At 46.1% G+C, this 21,557-nt stretch overlaps 1 protein-coding gene across 2 annotated transcripts; it reads right to left on the bottom strand.

Moving 5' to 3' along the window:
• Window positions 1–272: 272 nt before the first annotated feature.
• tac1 (tachykinin precursor 1) lies at window positions 273–6,440 on the bottom strand. 2 transcript variants are annotated; one of them, XM_036516028.1, is made up of 5 exons: window positions 5,804–6,440; window positions 4,508–4,625; window positions 4,053–4,076; window positions 916–972; window positions 273–454 (listed from the first exon to the last, which is right to left on the bottom strand). In XM_036516028.1, exons 1-5 carry the CDS (start codon window positions 5,915–5,917, stop codon window positions 408–410), a joined length of 360 nt encoding a protein of 119 aa, XP_036371921.1. In that variant the 5' UTR covers window positions 5,918–6,440; the 3' UTR covers window positions 273–407. The 2 variants fall into 2 exon arrangements, with proteins under 2 accessions (XP_036371921.1, XP_036371922.1); XM_036516029.1 differs by having other exon boundaries at window positions 4,523–4,625.
• Between the last annotated feature and the right edge of the window lie 15,117 nt (window positions 6,441–21,557).

The raw sequence follows: 21,557 nt of genomic DNA, 5'->3' as shown, positions 1-21,557 counted from the left end.
AACGGCAACATACAGTCACAAACACCACGCTGGGAGCAACAGGCTCTGACGATACAGCTATATGGGACGGTGTGCTGACGGTACGGTCAGTACAGACAGCCGAAGCGGTAAGCAGCGCTGGCAGTGTGGCCCCCCCACCCCCCGCCCGGCCCTGCCCGGCCCCGGGGTAAGCCCCGCGTGCAGGTCTCTGCAGCGGGCTGCCGCAGACCCCGGTATCCTCCATCTTTGCCGCCCCCCACCCTTGAGCTAAAACAAAACTGGCACAAGTACAGTAGCATTGCCACGGTGTGGAAACAGAACGTTTATTAACCCCTACAACTTCGATCAACAGTTTGAAGTAATACCTTTAAAAAAAAACAAAATAAAAGAAGCCAGGCACACGTCTCTCCCCTTCGGCTGCGACTGTTTCAGCGCCGTTGATCATAATTCAGTATTGTGCTCCACTCGTACGAACCTGCAAGGAGAAAAAAAAACTTCCTGTCAAATAAATTCGGGTATTTTGAACTCCTGATCGTTTGACATTCAGCACATTCGTTGTTGGTTTTTTTTAAAGAGTTAAGCCAGCATGAACAAGGCAATTGGCTCAAATACAAAAGGTTCAAGACCTGATAATGGGGGTTTAACTTCATAAGCCCTTCACATAACAGGTGGAACAGTAATGGCTATGTTGTTTTCCCTTTATAATGCAGTTGTAAGTAAGTGTCATTTACTGTGGCTGGCTGATACACTGCACGCTTTCATGTATGTATCTATGTTTTTTGTACATTACCTGCCATATTACCATTTCAGCTCTTGTAAAGGGCTGCAGGTGTTTATTAAAAGATTTCTAAAGTGAGTAATTCCATGCTAATGCCCGTGTTATTTATGCCTTGTGAAACTGGTTCTAATATTAGTGAGTTTTAATGCTTCTGTTACCTGGTTCCTCCTGGCTTCTTTTTCCCATCAGTCCCACAAAAGAGTTCAGTTTGTGTCCTGGAAAGAGTCATTCAGAGAGCCATCAGAGTTTCATTCATTTACTCATTCACTCACTCACTCACTCACTCACTCTGAGAGGGAGGCCACCCCTCACCTGTTCACTGGCTCTGCAAAGCTCACCTGGGTGAGGTATTTACCTGCTTCCTCACAAGGATCGGATTAGAGGCACTGTGCAGACCGTCTCTGATCAGTGCTGCACAAGAATCACTGATCCTCACATTATCTGGATTTCCTATCCTGCTCACTGATCCAACCATTCATGCCTTTTCATATGCTATGAAGGTCAGTGAATCTGTGCAATGTTGGTCCAACAAGAACTGAACAAAACCAAACGAAGGTTCTGACTTCCAGCCACGGTGTGTTTTCCGCTTGTTTTAGTTTTTGTGAGGTTACTGTGAGATTATTTTTTCTGTTTTACGGTCGAAAGCTTTCTCCCAAGGTAACCCAAAAGAGGTTGTGTTATTCTAACTTGCAACAACTGTTTGACTGATGCAAGATGTGGAAAACCCTGAATGTGAGTATATGTGCAGTCCTAGTGAATGTGTTAAAGCTCTTTGATTGGGCCCTGTGGCTTTTTCTAAACACTGGACATTCATGTTCAGTGCCATATAAAATAACTAGACAGGTAGAGCTGGGAGCACATGACTGTTTTGAAAGCTGCTCAAGGATAAAAAACAAGCACAGTACTGCTGGAGCCTCTATCTTGATCTGAATGATTGATCATTCTAACCAGCTGCTTATTGTCTTCAGACAAGGAGAGGAAATACAGCATAGCACAGATTATCATGCACACTGCTTTAAAGACAACAAAATGTGCACAGAATGTCCACCTTGTTATGCATATTCGATATGCAGGTTTTACTTTGACAGGGTTGCTTTATTCTACATACAAACTACAAGATAACTTGTGTGACAGTAGTGAGCACATTCAGTTCTGGCATCACAGTGACCTCACTGTGAATCCCCCCGTATTATATCTCGTCAGTTTGGATGGAAAAGTGTCTTTGCTCGTGTATTTTGTGCACAGGTATTTCTCTGCGGTTCCTCCAACACCCTAAAACACTCGCTAAGTGGGTGGAGACAGGACTTGTGAGGAGTCGGTAGGAATATAGATGCAATGTCACAGAGGTTAATCGAAGAATAGAGGGGAATCCTGTCGCGCTGGTGAAGTGTTTTTCTCGAGGACTGTGCTGTGTTTGCGGGCGGGGCAGCGGTGTGTAGCGGAGGCGGCGGGAGAGGGCGTTTCACGGGAGAGACGGTTGTGCTGAACGCTGTGAGCCTCTCGTGAGGACTGTCACCGCGCCACAGGACGCCTCTGTCCACTGCAGTAATGAAACACCTGCTGCTCTGACAGGGAACAGAGCCTCCGGGGAGTTCCCCAGCGTGCGGGACTGAGAGGCGTTTACACACGCTTGCTACCGTCAGGGGACTGATCCCAGATGTATGAGGGTCTCACCATCGGAGGGGCTTCATGTTAAAGGTTCAGATATGATTGGCAAGAATATACGTTAGTCGTAAAAAGGCTTCGCTCGTGAGCTGTGCTCTTGATTGCTCTCTAAAAAGAGGGCTTCACTTAATTTCTTCAATGAAAGTAGCTACACATACCCTGCTGCAAAACGAATTTCAGCAGGGATATTAATAAAGTTAAGTATGAAAAGGAAAAGAGTATCACATGATTGAGTGCTGCACTTTGAGACTGGCTGCAAACGCCAATCTAATTTAACCCATTACTGTCCTGGCAGAAATCAATGGTATCCTGGGGGTCTGTAGTCTGAGAGCTTGTCAATTAGAGAGGGCCTATGAAGCTTAGCTCCTCTACCCCGAACCTCTCTATCTATCACTCACTCTCTATTTCCCTCTGTCTTGCCTCTTTTTTCCCTCTGTCCCTTTATCTTTCCTCCCCCAGCTTCACCTCCTCTCTCCTCCCCCCTCTCTATCCCTCCCTCTCTCCCTGACCTCCTCATACTCACTGTTCTGAACCGAAGCTGTTTTCCCTGACAGGCAGCACGTGTGACCTTTGACCTGACCTTGTGACCTTACAGTGGGGGAAAGTGAGGATGATGCTGCAGAGGTCAGATGCATCACAGAGCCCTTGACCTTGAGAAGTGGCCTGAAGATTGACACTTCTTCGGGACTGCCTTCCTGCAGTGCAGGTACTTAACCTTACAACCAGTCCAGTCTATTTAACCCTACTGCTGGAGTCATGACTCCAGGCTGCTTCACCGTACCAACAGAGCCATGACTCCACAGCCTTCCTGACAGAGATATGACTCATTTCTACTACTTAATCTTCCACAGTTATGAGGACTGGGCAGTCTGAACCGAAGCGGTGTCACAGTAGAGGGGCACCGAACTGTGATTGGTTCACACATGGTGGCACCGCCTATAAAAGGGTTCAGAGAGCTCGAGAGAGAGAAAATCTGAGCCCAGGAGATTTGCAACCTTCAAAAAACACAAAACATATAGTCGTAAGTGTCGCGGTAGTTTCGCAGTGAAAAAGCATCTGGCCAGGACATGGTTTTCAGGTAATTTTGCGCTGAGGTTCTGTCTAAACAAAGATATATTCACACATGTAAACCCACCCCGCCTTCCCGATTTAAAATGACAGAAACCTTGCAAAAATGAATGCCTTCCGACTCCGGCCATTTTCAGTCCCCTGGTGCAGTGTCTCACCCTAACATCGGACTGTTAGTTTTATTATCTTCCTCCAGATGGGGGCACCCCTCAGCAGCGACCTGTGATACCTCATTAACCTGTGCTTCCACACAGGAATGGCCTCCCTCAGGTAAACACATCACATCTCATTTACATTACACTCGCTTAGCAGACCCTCGAACCCAGAGCGACTTGCATGGTGCATTTTTAAATGTCTGTTTATAGAGCTGGATATTTACTGAGGTAATTCAGGTTAAGTACCTTGCCCAGGGGTACAGCCCAGGGTAGGAACTAATTGAATATGCTTAACTTATGCAATGGATCAGCTCTGAATATTAATCCTGGTGAGCCACACCAACTCCTGATTAGTTGTATCACGATAGAGCATTTCATAAGGAGATATGTCATATTGTCTTACTTACTTTTGCGGGTTATCTGTGCATTGGCTATTGGGAAGAAAAACAGAGAGAGAAAAGTGGAGAGTTTCAGTCTTTGTAAAGTTGTAAAAATGGTTATTGGTTTATGAATGCATATTAATCTGTTCTGTAATTCATGTGAGCTTCTTAAAAAGGTATGTGGAGCTTCTGAATTTCTGTTCCACTGTTTTCATTTCAAAGGTCATATTTCCATATTTCACAAATTAATTAAAAAATGAAGTTGTTAATGAAATATGTATGATCACCCTTTCGGAAGTCATTTTAATACTTCAGGAGGATTGCGCCAGTAGACATTAAACCGAGCGCATCGCAGTGCAGTCTGAACGGTAGAGAGGCGGGAGAGAGAGAGAGAGAGAGAGAGGGAGCGAGAGAGAGAGAGAGAGAGAGAGGTGGGGGCGGTGGGGGAGAAAGTGAGCGATTTCTGTCTAAAACGATCTTACTTAAAACGTTCGTACCGGAGGACCGCTTCCCCATTAGGCCGAAGAACTGATGCGGTCGAGGTTTCCGCGTCATCCGTCTCAAAATCTCCTTAAACGGGTCAGCGGAGAGCCACTCGTCCTGAGGAGGGAAATTTCATTAGCGTTACAGCAGCAGAGTGCATCAGTGAGGAGGGTTTTACGACTCGACAGCATTTACCGTAATTCATTCGAAAACACCCATCAGTTACACACAACCATGATAACAACCCAATACCATCATCGTCTTCAGTGTCCGCAAGCCTACTCTAAATGTACCGCGGTGTCTGTTTATACCACTTTTGAGTTATATATATATCCACAATGAACTTCAGTGTGTAGACCACTATCAATAAAATACACATCTTCGGGTTTTAGCAGAACCCAAGTGCACTGCATAATACCTAATAGTAATTAATACAGTATTAAAGAGTCAAAAACAAACTATAACAACACCATATTCCTGTTGTCCTATACATCGAGTTTGTAATTAATCCACTCATACCATTTTTAAAACAAGATATTCAGAATATTTCAGTCGACCTGTAAAACGCCTGGCGGGACTCGGGATTGATGGCAAACGGTGGGGAGCTGCAGTTTATGAGCAGGAAGATCTAATACCGTTTTAGCGTTTGGCTGCCGTCCAGCCCGCAATGTCAAACGTGAAACGTGCGCTACATCAGAAAGGAGATTGTCTGGGACAAAAGCAATCCGCGACGGGGCACAGGGCTGTATACATTAGCGCTCTATTGATTTACGAATCAATCTGTGTACTAAACGGATGGATCCTCTTACCTCCTACTCTGCCAAGTAAAATGTTAAAATTCTGTGTACAGGATTAACATACATGTGGACTATAATACATAATATTACTACTTACTACTATTACTATTTTAAAACAAATTGAGATCAAAAGATAAGACCATCTCAATACACTGTTTATACCATATTTTTGAATATATTTGATATTGCATAACGACTTAATGTATTTGGAAGCACCTATATTGTCAGTAACATAAACAGCAGGTGACACGCATTTGAACAAAAATGACAAAACGAAATAAAAGTGTACCTTATCTCAAAGACGCACAAAAAAAACCTACAAATAGTCTAACAAGATTTCATGCAAGTACCCCCTAACTGTTAGCTGAAAAAGACTTTTAAATGTATAACAACCTTCAGAATAAAGTTTGGAAGCGCAAAAGTAATCTGTCAGACAGGTATCACTTCAATTAAACATTGTAAAGCAAGGGGCGCGCGGCGTGAAAAACGGACACCTACCTGCACTTCATTGCTGCCCGTCCAGTAATTCAAATCATCTTTTGAGCTCATTTCTTCACAAAAGACTTGTGCAAGAACGAGGCAAACGACCGTAAGAGAGAGCAGTGATTTCATGGTGCCGCGGTCGGTGGCGTGCAACAGATTCACCTTAGAGTCCGGTTTCCCCGAGCTCGGAACGCGCGTCAGGAGCCTGTGCGCAAGTTCGTGAAATAGCGCGATATATCTAAGGAACGGTAATAATCTGCGTGAAGGAGTGCGACTCGAGCCGCCGTTAATGCTCTTTGTCGATCTAGGAATCCGTGTACTCGGCGCTCCCGCAGCGTTTCACCTGACAGAATGCTGTCCTCTCCAAACAGCGTAAAAGCGTGCGCAAAATGGAAAGCGTCCTCGGTTTCCCGCCACGCTTCTGTTCTGCCTTGCAGCGCCTCCACCTCGCTGCTGTTGCGTCTTCGTGACAACCCTTGAGTACCAACTACGTTTTATAGCGAGAGTTTGGCAAGTGACGGGTATCTTAAACTGCTTTAAATCAATTAAGGTAGTTAATTTCTTTGGCAGGTGGATTCGACGCACTGTATGACTAATATCCGTTCTACGATTTTACATAAGGTCGATTCTGCTATAACGTCGCCCCGTGGCTTTTGTAGCACTGGAATCATCTCAGCCGATGTAATTGGGATGTCAAAGTCGTCTTCACAAAGAAAAAAGAATCCAGTGACGCACGCAAAACTCACTTCTACCCAGATTACGCCCAGTTCTACGCAAATGATAACAATATGCACAGAATGTTAAATACTGTTTTTTCCCCATAAATATTTGATACTGTTGTACCAGAGATGGAAAAATTTACTTTGAAAATACATTGACAAACTATTAAGAGATCAGCGGTGTTCCGACAGAAATGCATTAATGGATGATCATGCTAAGACGCAGGCAAATTTCTGCATTCTGCCGTTGCATCTGAGACAGCGCTCTGTATGCCCGTGTTTCCATAATCACACCCACAAAGATGGACAACATACACTTTAAATCGAAATAATTTTTAAAAGAAATCTTCATAAAGCCATTCACTTCAAATGTAGGCTACTGCGCTCGTTCATAGTATCCGTTGACAGTGTCTTACATGACAATTTTAACAGGGCTGCATAATTCCAGCTTTCTCCAAGAACTGTTACAGACTGCATATCCATAATTTAAGTGGTTGTACCTTAACATATTATAAATTGAAAAAGAAACCATCTAGACTGAAGGCAGCAGAATGAGTTGAGACAGAGGCACGTCTGACAACGGAACATCTTACACATTGATTTCGTGTATACGATTTGCTCCTGACACGACAAAAAACAACCTCCCCTCGCCCCAAATGTATGGGAGAGAGAATATGGACAAATTACCATGTGTGCCCTGCTTTCTGAATTTAAACTTTAAGGGAACATCATTTTTTTTTACATTTTTGGCAGAAAGTTGACTTGAGCTAATACAAGAGGAGAACAAGCTGCAATGGGTGCCCGCAGATCACAGTTCGATCCGGGTATTATTAACGGCTGAGAGAAAGCAGCGCCGGGGCGCGGCGCATGACAGGGCCGCTCCGTTTCATTGCATGGATCCGGAGTTAATGTGATATATGAGAACGGCCAGCTGTAACTGTTGGTGCTTCAGGTGTCGCTGTGGCCGGATTTGAGTGTGAATTTGATGTTCTGCTACAACATGACATTACTGAAGCAAATGGTTTGGATAAAAGTGAAGAGTTGCGCAAGACGCCGTTAAGCACATTTGTTATCAAAAGGCTGTCTGTTGACCTCACGCTGTACGTTTGCTCATTTTCACCATAATTGATTCTGGAGAATTTACATTAAAAATCTGTTTCTCCTCAAACCTCACGGGAATTTCAATAGAAGAATAAAAAAATAACACTTTATTAAATTTCTGTCTTAAAGTTAAGAACGAAGCAACGACCATACGCCTCTGCGCCAGTATTTCCATTCAGCGCCTCATCTGATTCCTCGGCAGGGGTGCGGAGTTTTATTTCGGGCTGGGTCCGGGCGTAACGGCGCTGCCGTCTCTGCCTCGGAGCCCATCTCCGCTGACGCTTTCACGGTTAAATCAGCGCTGTGCGCGAAAGCAAATGAAAGCATCAAACACAATTTAAACGGAGAGGGGACAGTCAGAGGCCGGCGACCCCGCGCAGGAAGAGCGGCCGTGACTAATTTGCATCAGAATGAGTGCTTGTTTAAAAAAGCAGCGTGTTTACCGCGGAGAGAGGGAGGCGGAGAGGCGGAGAGGGCCGGTGACACGCTGCCCACATCGCCCAATGCCCTCTTCACGGATGAAGAGGCTTTTGTGGAACGGCAACGTTCCCTTATTTAATCATATGTTAATGTCGTATGTTAATGTTATATACCCCTGAAAAAAATAACACTATTAAGGTTACTGGCACAGGAGAGGCGCGTGTTTTCTTATAGATATATGCATTTAAACAGCAGCGATGATGTTAATATGCTGATGATAAATGGTAATGAGGGTTCAGGAATAAGTACGTGCTACATTTCGTCAGCATGAATCCATTCTTCTCTGTACAAGGTGAATTTCATATTTGTCCTTCAGACTTGAGGTGGAGTTCTGTAGTTTTGTGCTGTAGGGACACTATGCACTCTCTCTGTTCTGTTTTGTCAGAGATTGATAGCATTATGTTAATATCAGTAGTAATAAATCGTGGGCCATTGTGATTTAGGAGACAAAGGATCACCTAAAACCTGAAGTCCTTTTTTCCTGTTTCGAAGTGGCCGGTCTGAATGTTTGATTCCCCTGTTGTATTGGATATACGCTAAAAAAAAGCCTCCGATGTGTATTTTCAGAAATAAATACCAATATTTGATATTTCTATTATTATCTATTTCTATTATTATCATGTGTATCAAATTCAAAGGTTAACAGTCATTTTAGGCTCTCTGCAAAATGACAAAAAGATTAAATCTGGAAGGAGGGGGCGGGTGTGTGGTTGTTATGGTTGTACATTTCAATTGTTCACAAAATAGTAGGCCCTCACAAGGCTGATGAATGCTTTTCTGGGCCAACTGAGTCTTTTCCTGGGGTTTGTGTTTCACAGAGAGCTTCTCTAGACTCTCATGAGGAAAGGTAGCCCTGAATCGATGCTCCTGTCTGCTGGAATCACACCGCTTCATTATCTGGTTTTAGCCAGAAATGGCCCTGTTCAGCGGCACTAAAGCCCAGGCTATGGCCTCTAAATCATGAGTTAAGTGTGGATGGAGGACATTACGCTGAACATGACCCCGAGTGCAGCAGTCCCTGCTATAAATGCTGTTTAGCTGCTGCTCTGCTGACGGCCGCCAGGGGAGAAGGGATTCTATAATGAACATGCAGATTCCCCTAAATGATTTTGAGAGAGAATTGCTGTATGTGCCTCAGAGAACTCTCACAGAGATATAGACTTAGCTCTTTTCCTCCAAAGGGAGGTATTCATGGCAGCTGAAACTGTGTGTGTGTGTATACAGTTTGTCTCATTATGTTGCAGATTGGTGGTGGTCTGACCATCAGAGCGTGGCTTCACCATTAGTGTGGAACAGTCAGGCTTCATGAATTCCACAGTGGGTGGAGCTATTATGCGCTGCCAATCAGATTTCGCTGTACTCTGTGAAACACCGTGATTGGTTCAAATCAGAGTCATTGAAAGCACATGAAGGGTTTAGTGCTGGACAAAGATGAGGAAGGTTTTTCGCTTGTGTTGTACTCTACCTCATTTGTAAGTCGCTTTGGATAAAAGCGTCTGGCAAATGAATAAATGTAAATGTAAATGTAAGACATACGCAGTGGAAGATGGCTCAGATCCTTCAGACCACACACACTTCAGACCAGACAGACACATTTTCATCCGCAGTGTGCAGCTTGATCTGCCCAGATGAGCACTTTGTATACGGATCTCATGTTCCAAAAAATGTTGAAGCCAGAGCTCTCCTATGTGCCAATAGCAGGGTAAAATGGCAAGATATTAACATGGTGAAGTTAGTGTACCAGTACATGTACATAAACAGTGACCTCTATGACTAACCATCAACATAATTTATTGTAACTATATTAATATAAAACATGCATAACCAGCACACGTTTTCATGAAGACTTCCTGATTTGAAGTGTTTTATGTTCTGTATATGTACATATTGCCATGGTCAGAAGATTACTCACACACACTAAAAAAGAGATATTATATCTATATCTTAGAAATGTTTTTTTCATAATCGCGTTCTACAGTGCACTTCCTAAAGCTGAAAGTGGTTGTGCCAATTTATCTACACCCTCATAAGCGCACTGTTATATTTATAAATTAATCCATTAAGACTTTGTGGGCCAGAACATTTGCACATAAGGGTTCCGATACAAAAGATCCATCAATGTTTTAACAGCCTTGGCTCTAACAGCTTGGAGGGACTCCAGTGAAAGTCCTCACCCTGCCAGGGAGGAAAGGAAGGCCCTACAAAGATGACGGATTCCTGATTTTAATTTTAATCACTCCTCTGCGATACGTGACCTGTGACCTCAGTGACTCTCTGAACAGGAGTGAATCACCCACAGCAGTGAGTCTGCTGATTTAATTAAGAAGGAGAGGAAAGAGAGAAAGATAGACAGAATGAGGGAAAATAAGCAAACATGGGATAGAGAGAGGGAGTGAAATGGCAAAAAGAGGTAGAAAGTGCTAGAGAAAGGTAGGGAGAGAGAGAGAGGTGGTGAGAGATGGAGGGAAAGAGGAAGACAGGTAGAACAAGGGATGAATTAGAGGGAAGAAAGAGAAGGAGAAATGGAGCAAAAGGCAGAGGAGGTTGTGACAGAGAGGAAGAGGAAAAGAGAGAAGGAAAGAGGGAAAGAATGACAGAGAGAAGGAGTAAGGGATTGAGAGGAGATAGAGAAAGGGAGAGGGGGAAAGAGGGAAGGAGAGATAGAGGTAAAGACAGAGAGAAAGAGGAAAAAAAAGAGGGAAGTAAAAGAAAGCCAGGGTGAGAGCTGGAGGGCAGGATGTAGAGAGGTGTGAGAAAGAAGGGTGGAATGAGAAAGAGGGGAGAGAGATATCTTGCTGAGAGAAGAGGTAGGGTCTCTGGCTGCCATTACGAGTGGCGTAATGTGATCAGTGAACCCCTGTGAACACCCCCTCCTGACACGATGATGGGGCAGTGCAGCAGAGAGCCTCCACAGCATTACTGAAGCTGGAGGCATTAATATTAAACAGTACACAACTCGGGCGCCGCATGAATGACTTAGCACAGCATCGGACACATGTAGAGCTGTTTGATCAGGGTAGTTTTGGAGTGTGTGCGTGTTCGTGTGTGTGCATGCACGTGTGTGTGTGTGTGTGTGTGTGTGTGTGTGCAAGAGAGAGACAGAGAGAGACTCAGAAAAATGAGTGATCAAAATAAGCAGAATTTATCTTAACTGAGTGCAGATTCTGGATACTCCACTTCTGCATTCTTGGAGAGCCTCAGTTTAAACCAGGATCTCTCTCAGAGCTGGAGGCAGTGATGTCTGACACAGCTCCAGTTTGCAGGAATCACCAGCTGTGTGAGCAGGACTTCAGTCATGGTGCCGAGAGTGAGGGGGAAGCAGGGTGTTGGTCCCCTCCCAACCACACCGCTGGTTTGTACATGACGCGGGCCCTAGCATGCGATTCCAAAAACAAACTCACTGCATGGTGGTCGCACTGCTTCCGCTGTGAGAACAGAGGAGGCCAGATCAATCAGCTGCCTCATTCATCCTCACCTGCCTCACAGGCAAATGCCACGGATCCTCAGCTCCTACCAATCGTCAGCGATCACATTTCATTACATTACTGTCATTTAGCAGATGCTCTTATCCAGAGAGACTTACATAGGTTACAAATAAATGCATTTATATAGCTGGATATCTGGATGTTTACTGAGGCAATTCTGGGTCGAGTACCTTGCCCAAGGGTACGACAGCAGTGCCCCGGGGAGGTTGGAACCAGCAACCTTCCGGTTTCAAGCCCTGCCCCTTTAATACTATGCCACACTATTGCGTCCTGAACCAAATCAAATGTTTGCCTGGTGCTGCGTCTCTGTGCGCGCTGTGAGATCATACCTCAACACATCCCACACGCGAGAGAATCACCGTGGTTTCATTTACACCTCACCGTTCCGAGCCTAATTCCCCTGAGGAACATCTCCTTCTGAGCAGGGCCAAGCACAGGCTCTCTGGAGGGGCGCCCCCCCCCCCCCCCCCCCCCCACTCACATTCCCCCCCCCGCTCCCCCTCACTCACGTGCGCTTTGAGGAGACCTTCAGCGCCTGCGGCGCACATAAAAACACCTCTTTATTCACACCTTATCTGAGAGCGTCAGATTTTTAATCTGGTTTGCTGAAGAATTACAGCCACCAACCTCTGAGAGAGAGAAAACTGTGCAGGACTGGCGTATACGGCGTTCCTATCGCACGGTGTTCAGATTTTAATCTGGTTCACAGAAGAGGTATACCGGCCAGTGAGAGAAATCCATCGTTCATTTTCATTTGAGAGTGATACTGTTTATTTATTTAAATTTCTGATATTGAAATGTATAGATAATTCCCTCCTGTTTTGAAGAAAAGCCTATATCACACATACACACTCAGAGGCCAAAGGCAACTCACGCTCTCATGTCACGCTTCTGTAAAGGTGAATATCACACGCCTCTGGTATGGTAATCCTTGTAATCTGTGTAGAGAAACTGACATATCTGGTGTTTTGATGCACGGGGGGTGGGGTGGGGGGGGAGGTTGTTGCCAGGGGTGACAGGGATGTTCCCAGGATGCTGCGTGTAGGCAGGTTGCTGTTCGGTCTTAATTGATTCAATTAGTTAATTGGTCACAGACAATATGGCCGCCACTCATTTCCAGAAATACGCAGTATAAAATATTGAGAATGTGGCAGAAGTAGAGTCCTCATCTTTTAGATTTTAAAATGTGGGAAAACATTGGGCAAATTAAGCAATTAAAACAGAGGTTGCAGCAAAGGCCAGTGCAGGTCCAGCGCTCAAAGAAAACCAATCTGTCATCTCAATAAAAACAAAACAAAAAACAAAAAAAATGATATGACACTGGAATAGCATTGTGGACAAAGTCAGTAAGATGCCAAACTCTATAGTGCTGGCAGCTTTACCAGTCCCAAGAGCTCATTAGCGTAATGCAGTTTTCCTTCTACTCATTCCTGTCATTCATATTCCTGAGAGCGAGCTGACGGCGGAAACAGCATCTCACTCGCTGGCCTTCCTCCAGGAGAGACGCCGCAGACGGAGCTCCCGGCCTGACAGGAAACAGGAGGTCATTGGAAGGTCAACACAAACAAAAGGTCTGGTCCCGCTGCTGCCTCAAATTCTGCAGACCCACTGATCTACAGTGTAAGTGGATTGGCTAAAGCCAACACAAGTGAATGGAATGGGCTAGTCGGTTCATGTTAAGATCAGTAAATCTGCAGGTAGTGTGCAGAGTAACGCACGGCAGGATACCTGCAGATAAAACCCCCTGCCGTCTGCTACTCCAGGTGTCTAACCAGGTTTCTTCTTACTCTGTCGTGCATTTCTGGGAAATTATTCATCATACTACGCTCAGAATAACACGACAACAGAATGCTGGTTTACTGATGATGGCAATATGATGACACATTTTCATTTTAGCCTTATCGTATTGAACCACCCTCCCTCCCCCACAGGTAAAGCCTCTGAACGTGGAGATTTCGTATTTTAGTGTAGACAGAAGATTGATTCAGTTAATCCTGCTCTGTCTTATCCAGTGTGATACACTAAATGCAGACACAGGCTGGAGTAGAAATGCTTTGCCCATTGGCAAGATCTGTGGCTCAGTAGTTGAAGCTGGAAAGTTTAGTCTCTGTTGAACTGCAAATCTTAGGTGAAAGCAGACAAATGGATATTCATTAAGGGAACTTGTTTGGCTTCGATTGTAATCACTCTCTATACAGTATGTATGGAGTATCTGCTTTGTGAGCACCAGCTATTTAATATAAGTTAATGTAAGTTTGTACCTTTGTGCTTGTGAATATTCATGAATACATTGAGAAAGTAAGTGTGATCTTTACAGGAACTCTTTTTTTCAGAGACAGGAACGAAAGTATGGTGCTAGATCTTGCATTGAATTGTCTCCTGGAATAGCTTCCTAATGATCCAGAAACACACAATGCTGATTTCTCATGCCATCCATTTTTACACAGTCTTCTCTCTGCCTGTTAATGAGCAAAGCCTCTCTTTGCCCCTCCCTCGGTCTTTGCCCCTCCCTCTCTCTTTGCCCCTCCCTCTTTCTTTGCCCCTCTCCCTTTCTACGCCCCTCCCTCTCTCTGTGAATGATGTGATTAGATCATCCCACAGTGATGTACACGCAGCGATGGGATGGGGTGGTTTTTAAGTGGTTTTAATGAAGCTCCACTCACACTGCGAGCAAAGCTGGGGGGTGGGTGGCACCTGGCCCACCCACCCCTGAATCCCCCCTCATAGTCCCCCCTCCTCCCAGTACGACTCCCGCCCCAGCCCACCACAGACACACACACACACACACACACACACACATACACAGACACACACACACACACACACACACACTCACACACACTCACACACACGCTGAAATAGCTGAAAAATGGATGTCTGGAGGTGGAGAACTGGAAAACCATTAGTATTGTGGTATTGATCTGTGCTGCTGCAGAGAGCGCTTCACGGCGACGTCAAAGGCCCTGTGCAGTCAGAGCAATACTTTCTTTTCCCTTTTAAAGCAGTCGGGGCGACAGACATGTTTCCCTGTTTCCCTGCACGTTGGGGTTCTGCCCCCCGTTTCAGCCTCAGGACCCGTCTCCCAGGCAACCCACTGAAACCCCCCTGTGAGAGCGCCCCAGCCGTCTGCTTCAGAAGCCTTGCTGCACGCTTGCGTTTCTCCCAGCCGACTCATTCCTCCTGCAGTTCTGAGGCGTAACAGAGAAACCCCACTGCGGGAGGGCGGGTGGGGGGGTGTGTGATGGGGGGGGCTGAGCCCACGACCCCCGTAAAAAGGGGGGGAGGTGCGGAGAGGACTTTAACTGTAACCTCAGAAGTCTCTGAATCCCCATCCCACTAATGTCCCTTCGTCATGTACATGTGCATTAAATTGACATGTAATGGCTGATTGCTGTGGGTTGATTGACGCCACCTGCCCCATCGAACCGTGAGCCGCTGGCCAGAGGGGCCGTTCCTGAGGCTTTGCGCCAGTCAGACGCTCGGGTGCGATGGCGACTCCGCTCCCTCGGGCTGGGTCCCTGCGGGCTGCCGGCTGGCTCTGTCTGAGAACAGAAAGGAGAGAGCATTATCATGATGAGAATGGGCCATTCAGCCTTTTATGCCTGTATCAGTGGTACGACAGGAAGACTGGACCACTCAGTTCTGACAAGCTCTATTGAGAATGATTGGTACAGTGACAATTATGAAGAGAGTTTTTTTCCTCCTTGTCTCCCATTTCTATAGACCGAAAATGTTGGCGTTGGGAACAACCTGTTCTTTTGGAATGGCACACGTTGGGTATCTTGAATTTCTCGACTGTATTATGGGATGGCAGAGGTTTTTTTTAAATTCTTCTCCATGTTGCCAGGAGCGTGCAGCCGCTGTTTCCAGGTGCAGTAACAGAAATCACGCCGTGTCGCTGCCGGTCGAAGGTGACGTGTCGCAACCGTTTCCACACGCCTCGGCTGGAATGCCTCTCTGAAAGGACGCTTTTTGTGTGCATTCCTGCCTTTTTTTGCGCTGTGGGGTGACCTTGAAAAGATGAACAGCTTTTGTGATTCCTCAAAATGCTGGCGGTCAGCAGGGCTGGTTCTGCCGCCTCCTCCAGCCGTGCCTCACATTCCTCCCTGCAAAGCGCAATGGCAAACGGAGGAGTGGAGTCTCTCCCCCGCCCGCCATCCCCCCCATCCCCTGCCAAGACGCCATTGCCGCAAAAACTCCCCCACAGAGGGGAAAAATCACAAGCGAAATCCTGAGGCACCTCTTTCACTGTTAGGGTGCAGAAGCAGGCCCCCATCTGGGGGGGGGGGGGGATGGGGGGAGAGCCCACAAACCCAGCGCACATCGCTGAACTCAGATCAATCCCTGTGGTCAGAGACATTGGCTGTGAGTGATGGGGTTGGCGCCAGAACTTTTGTGTTTACAACCGCTCCCCCTTTCCCTCAACCACACACACTTCCTCTTCCTCTTTGCTTCACAGGTATGAGGACTGTGGTGGCCGGTGAGCTGACAGTATAACAGGTTTACCTTGATTTGATAGTTACCTGTTTGTTTTGCTCAGCTGAAAAGCGTTGATTAAGGCTCACCCACTGGCATCCCTCTACCTTCTCCCTGTTTGTGTCTAACATGGCAGCTCTGCTCCTGTGATCTCCACGTGAAATCATTTAATTTACAACATTCAGACTCATCTCTGATCTTTATTATGATGAAAATTTAAAATTGAAAGTAACTCAGTTTCTTAAATTTAATTTTTATGAAGTGCATGAATATTTTATTATATTAATAATTTCATTTTTATGAAGTGCACAAAGGCACTGTGAAGCTGCTGCTTTAGGCACAGGTTAGTATGCATAATGAATCAGTGGAATTTCCCCTTTGGGACACACCCTTATTGCAAAAGGTGAAAGGTTGCGCCTGTCAACAGGTCAAAGGAGGGGGCTGACCTGCAATAACAAGACATTGCCCTGAACACAGTGCTGAAGATTACACATCGACCATATGAGGGCCAGTCTCGCAACCCCTGCCCCCCCCCCCCGGCCCCACCGGCCCCACCGGCCCCCACCCGCCCCCACCCGCCCATCGCCGGGGCCGGAAGTATGACACCGCACACCGCTCTCCGAAATGAAGAAAGAGGGGGGCGGGTGGATTCGATCCGAGGGCAGAGAGTTTTGCGACGCTGTGCTCGGAATTCCACTCTCTCATTACGGAGAGCGGTGATTGTCAGCGCAGGATCGATGCTCTGAGAAGCGGGCCGCGTTCTTTAATAACCGCTTTCAGCTGTGGCAGAACGCAGGCGCCGCTGCGGCAGAAGAGACGCTTCGCAAAGCGGAATGCAGATCAATACTCTGCGCAGACAAACGCTCAGAGCTCAACAACGGCAGCGTTTTAAACGGGGCCCGGGGACATCACAGATTGACAGCAACGATCTCGCTGAGATCTTTCTAAAAGCACTGAGCAAAGTTTATTGGTTTCTTGTGTTTTGCAAACAGGCAAAATGAGGAGACCTTTCTGAATCATAGTACTCTGTAGCCTTTACATGTAAGCCCTCAGTCACTAAGCAGCAGAGGGCCTGGTCAATACCTGGATGGAAGACCTTTACGTCAAGCTGTGTTGCTAATGAAAGTGACCTGGGTGGGCCAGTAGAGGTCACTTTTTCCCCTGGTCATATGAAGCAAAACGCCCAGGTGAAAGGATGGGGACACTGTGTGGTCGGAGGTGCAGTATTTCACGAGACCCTAAACTGACGTCCCGATCCCTTTAGGCTCCAGCGGTACCTCTTACACTGATTGCATCTCTGCTCTGTAATTATGACTGGAATTATATTATATTATATAATTATATGGAATGGAATTATATGCGGATGTAATTTCAGCGTTTCATTTTCATGAAACAATGAGACAATTCGCCCGTGAAAATCCACTAATGCTCGACTCTTAGCTTTTTTTTGACTCCCTCTGTCAAACATAAAATGCTGACCACATTCCAAAACAGCAAGCTGGCTTTGTTGTTCATTCACCTGAATTTTGAACAGGTGGAGTAATGATAATTATGATAATTTCTTCATCTTTAGTCTGCATCAGAAGGGATGTGCTACACTTAGACTTGCTCATACTAACTCCATCTTTAGTAGCACTCTTACTGAAATAGGGAGGTCAGAGGTCACCTGGCTCCTTCACCTTGGATAGAGTGTCAGTGCAGTAACACACCTGTCCCCTGTGCACCTGAGATCCTATCACTCCTACTCCCTCTGATTCTTTCTCTCCAACACAGGCATGCACACACTCTTCCTCCATCTCTCCTCCATCTCTTTGATTTAACCTCTACCTGTCTGTTTTTCTCAGAGATTCACTTTTTTCTTTTTGGTCTTTCTGGAGTTCCTAGAATTAGGACGCAAGGTACAGCATAAACAGCCAGAGGTGCCTGTGTGTGCCTGCGATTCGCAAAGACCCTCCAGAGGAGTCACATATGATGGATTTCCATTGTGTCTGCTCTGTTCCACTCTCTTGCTGTTGGAGTAAAAAGAAAAGCCGTGATAGTACATTTCCATGTAGTTTCTGTGTAAAGCATGACCCTTTTGCTGCATCCAGCCGCTGCGTTTGATTAATGGCAGAAAAATGAAACGCTGAGAGGAGCAGTGCGGTGTGCCGGTTGCTGGCGGTGGTTCATCGTGTGCGGGGAATCGTAATTGCGTTCTTTTGTCCCGGTGTGCTGAAGAGGTGCGCATGCTGGCCAACAAGATGCTAGAACAGAGCGAGGACCTCCGTGTCCGAGCAGGACGATTTTTCCTCTGGCTGAATGGTTTCCCATGGGGAATTACCTCAGCGGTTCTCAGGGTGTGAGTCTGGGTGACCGCGATCGTGTAACTGCGGGTAACAAACGGCGGCCGTACTGAGCAGAGGTGCGGGATTGGTGCATTATCAGTGCCCGTGGATGCCATTGTTCCCTCTCCCTCGTATTCTCTGACCCAACCGCTGTATCTGTGACCTCACAACGAGGATGCCGTGTATTCGGCCATTGTGCGAGCTCGACATTGTTTTGATCACAAGAATAATGTTCTTATGTGCAGTTTGCTTGGCTACATCAGTATTGGGAGCAGAGTGCGGCTGAGATGATTGTGCGTCACTGTGTGTGTGTGTTGTGTCTGTCTGTGTGTGTGTGTGTGTGTGTGTATGTGTGTGTATGTGTGTGTGTGTGTGTGTTGTGTGTGTGTGTGTTGTGTATGTGTGTGTGTGTGTGCATTTTGGTGTGTGCGTGTGTGTTCTGTGTGTGTGTGTGTGTGTGTGTGTGTGTGTGTGTGTGTGTGTGTGTTTGTATGTTTAGGTGGGGAAGGGGAGGGAGGGGTGGATGAATTCAATAGCAATTATATTAGGAGTTGCAGCCGGATGGGCGGGGACTGTGCTTGCAGGAGCGCTCTGGGCAACACAGCACTGTGTGAACAGGCCCCTCCCATCAGCGACGTCCCGGCAGGCACCCCTGCTTCCAGCCGGGACTGGCCTGCCTGAGGAGGCTGGCACTGACCTAATGCCCAGCTGGTTAAAGCGCTGAATCCCGGGGGTCAGGCTCCATTCCTGTCTCTGCTGAGTTCAGCAGCCTCGCAGAACAGCTGGTGTCACGCCAGAGGTCCCAGACAGTGTCACAGTCATATAAGCCAGTGAAATGTGTCATCAGCCAAGGCTTTGACCACAGTCTGTGCCGTTAAACAGTAAAGGAACTGGGCTTGGAACCAATAGGCTGCAGGCTCCAATTATAGGTGGAACTTTGTTGTATTCTCAGTTGAGATATTCTGCCAGAATTACCTGAGGAATCCCCCCCCGTCTGAATTTATAATGTGTAAATTATAAGCCAAAAGTCCCCTGGGATAAGGGAGTCTACTTTGCAAATAATAATCACAATGATTATGATCATAATGACTGATCATAATGGCAAGGTGTGCAGGGACCGCAGATATGGGTGCTCAGCGGTGGAGGTGATATCAGTAAGTCACAGAGGGAAGCGTGTGCTTGATAAAGAGGCGTGCTGCGTCTCTGCGGGTCACAGCCTGAAGCAGAGCTGCAGCTCGGCGTGACGCCTCTGTGAGCTGGCCAGAGGACCTCCAGGGGAGCACTGACTCATCCATCAGCAGGAGAAACGTCTGCAGGGTTATAGTGAAAGTCTCCTTGAAGAAAATGTGCATTTTTTTTCCTGCTGAAAGCTGGAATTTTCCCTGAATCCACATTGTAGCTCGACTGATTTATGATTGCTAAGTAGGGCCTCCGCAAAGGCGACTGTTTCTCTGGAATTCAGCGCTTCCTATAAGCTGACCCTGGCGTGGAACACACATACTCAGCCTTTCTCAGGTAGAGGCCTACCTGCAACAGGTGTATATACCTGTAGTAGATGCGGGCTATCTTGCAGCTGATGTAGGGTTTGGCAGGAAATAAGCTGCTTACCTATACCAGAAATGTTCTGCCTGTCATTTTCTTTGCTTGTAACTTTTTTTCTTGCTATGAGCAAGCCTGCCAAGTATGCCACCGGAGTAGGGTAGTACAGGAGAAACAAGTCACGTTTCACGTGTAGGATCCAACTTTTCTGTGTTGATGTTTTAAAGCTCTGAGCGCTGCAAACACATGAACACCGCCGTCAGAACTGTGGGGTTGTTGTTCTTTGGGTGCAGCATCCCACTGGTGTTCTGGAAATGCTGTGCATTAGCTGGTTAGCGGCATCCCTGTGTAATTAGCTCACTGCTACTGCTAAGTGCCAGAATTCACTTTCTTGTTTATTGGCTTCTCATTCACGCACTGTGCTAAATGCTAATAATTCCCAGCACATATAATTTTGAGGGTGGGAAGCACATGAATAATGTTGTTTTTAATTATGGAATATTTGTTTGGGTAAATGCCTGTCTGAGAGAATAATTGCTTGAACACGGCATTTTTCTTTCCACATATCATATCCAAAACTATTCCATTACCCAGAGGGCCAAGGGTTCGAAGGCTTTCATCATTGTTTTTGCAACTGAGATGCACACAGAAAGTGTTTTAAAGAGACAATGTATAAAAGCTATAATCAGCATCCCAACCCCCACAACACATATATACACACACACACACACATATACACACACACACACATACAACACATACACACACACACACACGCAAACATAGCATGTTGAATGTACACTTAACTGCTGATTTTCGAGAAGAGAATGCATGATTCCATTAATCAAGCAATCATATTTTATTTGATATAGTGCTCTTCACAATAGAATTATCCCAGATCGCACTCAGCATATACATCTCATGAGATGTCCTGTGAGAACACCGTTGCTCTATAAATATCTTATCTCACGACCGATATAATTCGTATTACATAAAGGACAAAGAAAACTTTATGTTGGTGAGAAAAATGGTGCTCTTGTAGTAACCAAAGACACAGCTCTGAGAAATGATCTATTATGCATCTGTTTGGGTGGGTAATATAATGAAGCTTCCCTGAGAGGGATGTGTTCAGATTACACACAATATGCATTATGTATTGATGAGTTGAAAGTTGAAGCCGAGGGGAGGCAGAGTGGGGCCTCCCTGCCAGCAGGGGGCGTCTGGCAGGAGCACAGCAGGTCTGGAAGAGGATGCAGGAACCTGAAGGTGTCTGCACTGACCTGGAGTAGAAAATTACTTTACAAGCATGCATAATATAACAGAGAGAGGGAACCAGTAAGCTTGTAGAAGACTGAGATATAATATATCTAATTGATAATTGATATCATAATCAATTAATAAATAATTCAGTTTTATCTGTGCAGGTGTGAAGGAGAGCCTTCACCACCTCTCCCTTGAACTTAATCGTTAATTGATTGTCAATAATTTGTTAATTGTGTGCACACGTCGGCAGTTTGGGGAACCAGCCTATTGGCTAATGAGTCACACCTGAGTAACTGAACATTGATTAAACACAGGTGTGGCTGGAGAGCAGGGGAGGGGAGGCTCATTTTGGTTGGTGTAGGCTGCTTTCTTTGTTTTGGTT

This window comes from Megalops cyprinoides, chromosome 21 (genome assembly GCF_013368585.1).
Source record: "Megalops cyprinoides isolate fMegCyp1 chromosome 21, fMegCyp1.pri, whole genome shotgun sequence".
Lineage (NCBI taxonomy): Eukaryota > Metazoa > Chordata > Actinopteri > Elopiformes > Megalopidae > Megalops > Megalops cyprinoides.
The sequence above is the reverse complement of the archived record's forward strand: the minus strand, read 5'-3'. Positions and strand labels throughout refer to the sequence as shown.

What these genes read in the sequence shown, in the direction of transcription:
- tac1 (XM_036516028.1), bottom strand. Translation starts at nt 5,917, where the DNA reads ATGAAATCACTGCTCTCTCTTACGGTCGTTTGCCTCGTTCTTGCACAA. An exon ending in CTCCGGTACGAACGTTTTAA is followed by an intron (nt 4,077 to 4,507) that starts GTAAGATCGTTT and finishes TCTTCCCAATAG; the next exon opens with CCAATGCACAGATAACCCGC. An exon ending in TGCACAGATAACCCGCAAAA is followed by an intron (nt 973 to 4,052) that starts GTAAGTAAGACA and finishes GACTCTTTCCAG; the next exon opens with GACACAAACTGAACTCTTTT.